This window comes from Seriola aureovittata, chromosome 8 (assembly GCF_021018895.1).
Source record: "Seriola aureovittata isolate HTS-2021-v1 ecotype China chromosome 8, ASM2101889v1, whole genome shotgun sequence".
Taxonomy (NCBI): Eukaryota; Metazoa; Chordata; class Actinopteri; order Carangiformes; family Carangidae; genus Seriola; species Seriola aureovittata.
This window is the reverse complement of record NC_079371.1, coordinates 10,172,280-10,181,469: the sequence shown is the minus strand read 5'-3', so window position 1 is coordinate 10,181,469 and position 9,190 is coordinate 10,172,280. Positions and strand designations below refer to the sequence as shown.

Sequence of the window (9,190 nt, the reverse complement as noted above, 5' to 3'; positions counted from 1 at the left end):
AGGTGGGGGGCATTGATTTCAAAATGGGATTCTCCTAATCTTATTAGTCTTACAGATTCAATTATACAATCACCAAGGAGGTGTCATTGGATTTATACCCTGTAAATGCACACTATATGTGGAGAAACACACCGCATAAGCAAGTTTTTGGCCACTTTTTGTCCTTTTAAGATTTAAACTAAAGGTTTATGTCGTCTACTGTAGGTTGAGGTTTTACTGCTCATATATATATATATATATATATAAATGCACACTATATGTGGAGAAACACACCGCATATATATATATATATATACACACACACTCACTCACTCTTTCAATTCCATATTGAATATCATGTCATGTATCATGCAACATATTTACTATATGAAATGCATGTCTCAACTTAAATACAGTAGATATAGGAGCAATAACTCACAATGTGGCTAAATCACTGCTGTGGGGTGTGCTGTATAGATAAAATCTGACTTGACTTGAAGTACAGACAGATGGGTGAATGGATGGATGATCAGATAGGTGGATTAAATAAAACTTTAATGATCCCTGTGGGGAAATTGAGCTTCTGCTGCAGCAGAGAACTGGAAAACGGTCAAGGAGGCAAATAAAGAGTCCTGAGAATGATACAAGTGAACACATGAATAAAATAGATTGTAAATAATACAGGAATGGGTGTATTGACAACCTGTAGCTTTACTGGCATAAACAGGCTGAGGGTCGTCTTTTCCTCAGCGTTTAACTCGATTTTGTATTACAGTATATCTGCCCTAATTAAAGGAACTCCGACAGATGCACCATCACATCTTGTTTATGGCCATTATGCTAATGTTCAAAAATTAATGTGGTAACTTATTAATGTTAAAATTTAATTATTTATTAATGTTTCATTACTTAATGTAACATCTTTAATAATTTAATTAGCCTTCTGTAGCATATTGTCCAACCAAATGATCTAACTTCCTGTGTCCACTGACTCTCTCTCTCTTCAGTTTAATTTAGCATCTTAGCCTTTTAATAGCCAGGCTAGTGGCGTGGTTTGAGGCATGGCAGTGCCGGTTTGTTTGTTGGTTGGTTGTTCTGTTCGATGGTTGGCCAGTTGGTTGGTCCATCACTTTGATCCAGATCCAGCTAGCTTGAACTCTAGTTCCAGCTCATTAGGAGACTCTGTGTGCTGCTTTTCCACCTTGTGCCACAGTGGAACGGGATGAAGTTTGTACCTCTGGTCAACAAAAAAAGTTGGCTACAACCATATAGCTTGCACCTTTTTAAAATTGTGTCCTGACATTTGCTTGGTCCTCCCATAATAAAAAAGAAAAAGAAAAAAGACTTGACAGACAACTGCTATGTTGCATTATTTGCACAGACCACAGGCATGAGAATTAGGTAGACTTGTAGAATTCAGGTAGCCTGACTTGTGGGGAAGTAAAGGTTAAATTATCCAAGATTTGTTTACTTTTTTTTGCCTCATTCTGTCAAAGCCTTAGTAAAAATGAAAATACTCAGAAAAAATGAACTTGCACATTTTATTAAGGTAAGCTTTTGCTAGCGTAGCTTAGATTTCTGGCTAGCATTGGATAACAGTCCACATCAGACTCTATATACACATTTAACCATGTATTTTTTATTGTTGTTTCTTATGGTTTATAGCTTCCTGTAGCTTTTAATTAAATTCATGAAATAATTTGATTCAAAAATCCACTCTCCTGCTCAAACAAACTAAACCATAGGTCAAAATGGCAGAGTTTAAAACAAACCCCAACTGTATTTGGCCTGACTTTGCAAATACTGAATACAAAGGGACTTATATATCTGTTTTTATTCTGTGGTCAGTGGGTCATTTAGCCAAATACTATGGTTGAGATATGACCAGCTGGATCACTTAACAAGATATGTTGTGTGTTATAAGTACAGAAAAAAGTAACTGCTGGGCAGCGTGAAAGGCATTTTCCTTTCTTGTTTTTGACCTAAAAGACATTTCTTCTTTGTCTTATGTTGTATTTTTACTTTAATGTAGCTTCCTGTTGCCATTGGCCTTTCTATTGTGAATCAGGTTTGCTCACTCTTCTTCAGGGAGGGGCAGTCCTCTAGCATGTCAAGGATGTTGTGGTCACTGTTTTCACTGTACAGATGTGTCGGGCTTACAGGATCAGTATAATTAAATAATAAAAAGGATTTTAGCCCTGTCTTGTCTTGGTACTGTTTTTCCATTTGAATCGAACATTTCTGATTCAAATACTTATTTTGTGTTCTCATCTCATTTTGAGTTTTGCTCTTTGATAAATATTTGTGCTGCATATGATTTTAAAAACTGGAAATAGCAGTAATAAAAATGAAAGCTGAACTCCAATCTAATGGATGTTTCAATATTTGTTTAAGTGGTATTGTTTGCATGTGGCACATAAAAAATACTCATTTGCACTTAATTATGTTTAGTCTCCTGGGATTGGGAAATTGACAACAGGGGCCAGCAGCTTGTTAGTGACTAATGTATTATAACTAAATTGAAAATATGGTCATAAATACAAGCAGTTCATCAGAGGATACTGAATAAATACATACAAATATGACAATCTGAAATGCACATGACTTTTTTCACATTTGTGTGAATGCCAATATACACACACACACAGTGCCCCACCCTTGGCCTGGATAACATGGCCACACACTAGCTTGCTGTGGCTTTGTTAATAGGGGTGGGAGATTTGCTGTGGGAGAATGGGGGAGGGCTTTTTTTCAAGGGGAATCCTTAGCTTACAAAGCTTCACAATACCCCCCCTGGCTAGTCGTGTTCCTGTCTATGCTTCCAACGAGGCGCTGACCCCTCCTCCCCCTGCTGCATCCCCTCGCCTTCATCACTAGAGCTTCCTTCACACTGTGGGCACTGTGATGCTGATAGGAAAAATCGGCAGATGGCGAAACACTTTCTTAGGGCATTTTAGGCATCCTTGGTTTCTAACATCAGTTCCGTGGCATCTCCTGTTTTCATCAAAAATGTTATCAGTGTTTTGTACATGAATGTAAGCGTGTGTTTATCAGCTTAAAAAGCTTTTATTTTTTTGGTATGCATGCATCCTACGTGCATTCTTACAGCCACTGCCTGTGCTCATGACCAACAGAAGGAGCCAAAGAAGCTCACAGTAAGCTTATTAATGTCTCCTGGTTGCTCTCCAGTGTGGGCTTTCTAGTTGCCATAGCAACCAAGCCCTAGATATTGTTCAGTAAGGGATATGTGTAGATGTAGAATAAATATAAACATCACCCTGTAACCCTGGCCAGTGCTCTTTATGCAAATTAGCCCATTTCACTGATTATCATTTGTGTTTATAGTATAATTTATTTTGCGTTATAAACAAGGAATATATCGGCACTCTGGCTGTTCCTTTACTATACTGTACATGTACATGATATACTTGCTTCTGACTCACAGTCTGGATTTTTAGTATAACCACATGTGAGGATCAAATCCAAATTCCGATGCTCATCACAGAGCGCCTGCAGAAATCAACAGGCGACAGCACCCTCCATCTTAAGTGCTGATGTGTGTTCACGCCCAGTCAAGCTGAGGGAAATCAAAAGACACTGAAAGATTAAGGAGGTCAGGTTTTTACAGCTCCTCTGAGGGAGGCAGGGAAAGAGGCTTTACCAGCCAGTGACTACCATGGAAACAGAATGGGCTGCTTTCACAGAGACCATCAGATACATTATAAGCTGGTAGATTTGTTCAAATGTCAAATATCCACACTCGGTTTCAAACTCAATCAATCAATCATTGCTCAAGAGGAAGTCTTCTGTTTCAACATTTGGTTCAGTTTAGCATTAGCTATTCAATTTGTTTTGGTTTTGTAGTTGACCTAGATGCCACTCTCCCACAAAAGTTCAAGAGGCAAATTCTGGTCTGTCATTACGGCAGCAATAGATTTCATGGTCATCTGTAGCTAATAGTCTGTTGAGGCTGAAGATCATATCATTACAGCATTGTCCTATCTCTATTTAAACCCCAGGCTCTTAGACCACATGAGAAGCCAGGCACTCAGCCAGAAACACTTATCATCCTGTCATCCGTTTTTCACTAGCTTCACAGCTCAATTGTATTGTACACTGGGCATCCACGAGTGCTTGGAGATTTGGAGCCACCACAGTGACCTCAAGTGAATCTGAGTTTTGAGTGAGCTTAAAAAATGTTCATTACTAAATATACAAACATTAACACAAAATAGAATCATTTGACCATATATCAGCCACAGATTTCACAAATGTTTATTACTTAAGAGTTCCAGTCCGTGGAGTCTGTATTAATATTATATTGAACAAACAATTTCCCTTGCCAGTCAGATAAAAAATGTAGATTTTACTTTTGGTATATAACAGTTGTGTACATAGCTGCAAATGATAATGTAGTACCAGCAGCAACGATAAAGCAAATAGGTATAAATGTATACCCTTCAGACAAGTTTATAAATGCAGGATGAGGTAAGGGCCAACAGAATAATGTATATTATGAAGTTATATTTGTCCATCAAAATGAATCTCTCATACATTAAGTTGGAAGAAGCTGATGTTGCACGCCGGAACAAAATCATCACCCACCAAACCACAAGCAGATTTACTCTCCTGTATCTGGGTCACAATTACTAAATAATTAAAAATGTAAAAATTTGTCTGTCAGGATAGAAACTTCTGCAGTCATTTGTGTACAGTATGTACAGATGACAGGACTCAGCCCTGAGGGGATCCAGTGAAAGGGCACAACATATGGTGTCATTAATGCTGACATAAAGCAATCTGTCTGTTCAAATTAAACAGTAGTTTTGTAGTTAAAATACTATAGGACTGGGCTGTGCTTAAAACTAGAGGAGAAAACTCATAAAGCAGACAAGCCTGATGTCTGGTCCCTCAGGATGCATAGAAATTAAATAGGATAAACAGCTGTTATGGACACAGCTATATAATCATTATCGCAGGTATGGGATTTATGATTGCACAGGAATATATGTCAGCACATTTAATTAACGTTACCACGGGCAAAGTTTATTGGCATCTTCAGAGAGAACCTTTGAAAATTAAAAGCTAGTGATTCACGATTTGGTAGTTCTCATATAGAGATTATAATGGATAGAAAAGCTGAAATGTATTAAACTAAGAGCTAAACATTTTTGAAAATGAATGAAAACAGAAGACAGGAAACATATTTTGTCACGTCACAATGACTGGTTATTCCTTATATTTAGCAGGCCAGTTTAGGAATCACTTTCTTGCCTAGGGTGGCTCCTACCACAGTAAATTTATGCTGCAGTGCATTAAATTCTCTAGCATTTGGCCAGAGGCTGATTCTAATTTCTTAGAATGCAGATTGAGAATAAGGTCTGTCTTTTGCCTCAGTGATGGTAAAGGAGGGAAGATGAAGATTCAGTTATGGTGGAAGCGACTCTGAATAGCATTGGGTACAGATAAACAGTAAGGCAGGTCAATATTTGATGCATGCACTGGTTTATTTCCTCTTTTTGTCAATGGTACACTTACAGCAGTGGATTTCAGTCTCAAAAAACATTTGAGAACTTTACTCATGACTCCAAGCTGCCACCTACTGGTTCAAACAGGTATAGTCCAAACATGATGGTAGAGACACTGTAACATTACATAAACCGCAACAACCAGTGACGTAATCTGCCTTTCAAAACAGATTACACTTGTCTGGCATGATAGTTAAAAATAAGATATGAATTAGAGAGGAAACCGTATCAATACATCATGTGACACACACACATTGTAATATTAAAGCACACATCTCCATCCAGTTTTTTAATAGTTAACCTGTCAGTGTCTGACAGGCTGATGCACTTTTTTTCTCCTTAAAGGAAACAGCAGCTCGACTCCATGTCGACGAGGAGCACAACTCTAGAACAGCAGAAATGGGAAAATGTGATTAACAGTGATTAAGTTCAGCTCTAATTACGTTCCCGTCAATAAATCGGATTATTTGGCAGCAGTGGAAGAAGTAACAAAAGACAGTAACTTAATAATATACAATATGAACAGGTGATGTGCTGGCGACAGATGAAGTGTCTTTCATCGACATTGTTTCAAAGCAAGTGACTGAACCTTTGACTGAAGCACAGACACACCAGTCGATGCTTCAGAGAGAATAAAATAGCAGTTAACTAAATGTGTTCTCTGTATTTTCATCGTTTTAACTGTCACCATTTGCCAAAACCATTAAAAACCGCTGCACCCAGATGATGCATTTTAGCATCACCGTCATCAAAATCAATATACTCTGCTGATTACTGTTGAGAGAGAATGTAAGACTTGATGTGGTGGCTCTAGATGAAGGGCTGTCAAAGCACTCATCACCCTGGCTGGATGGTAAAAGTCTTTTGGCTGCCAGTTGACACAGATTTGGCTTCACTTTAAAACGTCCTGCTGTCACCCGACGAAAGAAATTGTCAGAAGTGGCCAAATTCTGTCACATTCAGAGAAATATGGCTTCTGAACTGTAAAATGTCCTTGCCATGCTGTAGAGCATACGGTTTTTACATCTAACCCCATATTGTAATTTAACTGACATACAGTGATTCAGATCAAAGCAAAAACTACAGAAGCTGTGATAGCACCCTGTATTTGCCCCCCTGCCCCATAAGTCTCTTCATTTCATTTATTTATGTGACTCCATATCATGATCACATGGTATGGAGCACAAATGAGACATACATTAATAACAAAACACCTTTATCACCCTGGGTTGTCTCACCAGGGTTGAGGGCCCTCTCTGCAGCTCTGTGCTCCAGGTGCCTGTGGAGGATGACTTCTGCCTTCCTCTGGTTTGTGCTGATGTCAGGCTTAGCCATGATCTCTGTTATCCTCAGGTTGTTCTTGATGGCTTTAGAGGCCGTGGAGCGGGCCAGTGTGGGCAGCAGCTCCTGGTACTCTTGGTCGGTGAAGTCTGATTCTGGGCCCTCAACACCCCAGATACTGAGAAAGCAGACTCATGAAGATTATAATTATGCAGGAATATATTGTTATATTTGTATCTGTTTAGAATTTGTGTTATCATTTTAGCATTGTGCAAATGTGCTGTACACCAACTGACTGGCATCCTTTTCAGTTATGTTTTCACAGTTTATTTGGGTTCCAGTGCACTAGAAACTGGTTGGTGGGTTGTTTTTCTTGTTTGCTTTTCATTTACCCTGTGCTGTTCCTCTTCCAGTATTAACATCCTTTCATTTTTAGTCAGATATCTAAGAAAGTGATGTGTGTAATTTGTAATAGCAATGCCCCCGTTCTTTCAAGAAACATCAGTATTTAGTGAAATCTGAGTGTAACAATCAACCCTGTGACAGTGTTACAGGAAAAGTTACACTTATACAGTTAATGTAACACATTCCTGGGAGGTGCAATTTTCAAATCATAGTAATGTCTCAAAACAAAACAAAACCCTGGGAAACTTGTTAGCTAATAGCACTTAAGCTTGAGTGTCTGACTTGTTTATGTACCAGTATCAAACTAAACTGTAACAAATACACAAACTTACAATGAAACATTTTCTAACCTCCAGTTATACATAATATGCTATATAAACCTCCTATTTATCTGGTAAAATGTTTGACTCTGGCTCAAATTGTTGTAATTTCCTGCCCTGCTCCCAGTCAGCTCTTACCTCCTGTTAGTTAGAATAGTATAAACCTCCTTCACCAACAGCTCAGCTGCTCCTGGTTTACAGTGAATGGTTCCATCAACAACCTCCTTCCTCAAGTGCAAATTCTGCTTCTGTAAAGACTGGGACAATAACCAGTTTCAGTAATTATCTGACACACAATAAGAACTTAGTGTTTCAGATCTATCCTGTAAATGTATATGTAGGTATGTGTGGGTATTCAGTATTGATTATTTTATATAACTTTATATTTAAGACCTTCTGCTGGTAGGTTGGACAATATCACAACATTTGGTTTGGACACCTTGAAGTAGTCATTTTTTAAAATGTAAATTAACTTGTTGGGAACATGAAATGGCATTAAATGCCATACTGCACACAGAAATTAATTAATTTAACCACATGCTAGCTGAACTGCCTAAAGAAGACATTTCTTCCCCGCTCATTATATTTTTATACATTTCCCCCCCTCGTCTTACCCGCTCTATCTGGCTCCAGTTCCTCTGCTTGGCAGAAAGTGATGTTCCTTTGTCATATGAATGCTCTGGAAAGTCTTGGGGGTAATAACGAGAAAATATCTCTGCCACAAGGTAACCACTGGAAAAATCTCTGGAAATAAAAGAGACAGACTTAGTTTATTTACGCTACCTCTTTGAATGATTGGCTGGTTTATGATTATTCTCTTAATATTTTATTTATCTCATAAGTCTGTGATCTGTGTGGTGCTACTCCTGTAACTGAGATTTTTAGAGTCTCTGGGAGGCCTCTCCAATATTAAATATGGCAGGGTCACAAGAAACGGGTATGGAGTAACTGTTAACCTGTAGATGTTATAAAATTAAAATATCCTGAGTTGCATAATGTGTTAAAACTCGCTAGTAAACACTGGAGATGTTTCAGATCAGAAAACCTATAGTTAGCCATTAAATGTATAGCTAGGTTAAAACTGGGTTAAATTTAGTTTAAATGTGATTTACATTTAGACATTTCAACTGCTGCTTCGCATTAACATATAACATATAACGAGGTTTGTCAATTAGCATGCCAGCTCTGTCATTTTCAAACGTCTAGGACTTGCAAAAAGCTTTTCAACAGCATTTATCAAGGTTTTCAAATGTAGACATTGAGGTGCACATCATCTTTATATGTGCTCACTGGATAGTGGATATGCTTGCTGTAAGTTAGTCGACAGTCTGTAAATCATGAGACCACTTCTTTACCTGCGCACATTCTTCGGATAAAAAGACAATTCGAGGCTCTGCAGCCACTTGACGATTTCTCTTGGCAGTCCTGCTTTTTTGGGACACTGTGCGTAAGACATGCTGCTCAGAGCCTAATTTAACCTACAAACCAATCTCGTTTTTGTATGACAAGTATAGAATTATACTAAGAAAGAACTGACTCGTCAAGTTTCCTCAAGCCACTACGGCTTGCATTTGACGCATTTTGTTTACATTTCCATGGCAACGACGCACTTCTTTGTCCCGGTCCTGTGGCAGCACAAACAATAGATAACGGTTTGCTGCCCTCTAGAGGATGTAG

At 38.3% G+C, this 9,190-nt stretch overlaps 1 protein-coding gene across 1 annotated transcript; it reads right to left on the bottom strand.

Annotated features, from left to right (window-relative positions):
• Positions 1-5,461: 5,461 nt before the first annotated feature.
• Positions 5,462-9,083, bottom strand: spata4 (spermatogenesis associated 4). Its single transcript, XM_056383747.1, has 5 exons — positions 8,869-9,083; positions 8,128-8,257; positions 7,652-7,770; positions 6,746-6,966; positions 5,462-5,892 (listed from the first exon to the last, which is right to left on the bottom strand). Exons 1-5 carry the CDS (start codon positions 8,967-8,969, stop codon positions 5,804-5,806), a joined length of 660 nt encoding a protein of 219 aa, XP_056239722.1. The 5' UTR covers positions 8,970-9,083; the 3' UTR covers positions 5,462-5,803.
• Between the last annotated feature and the right edge of the window lie 107 nt (positions 9,084-9,190).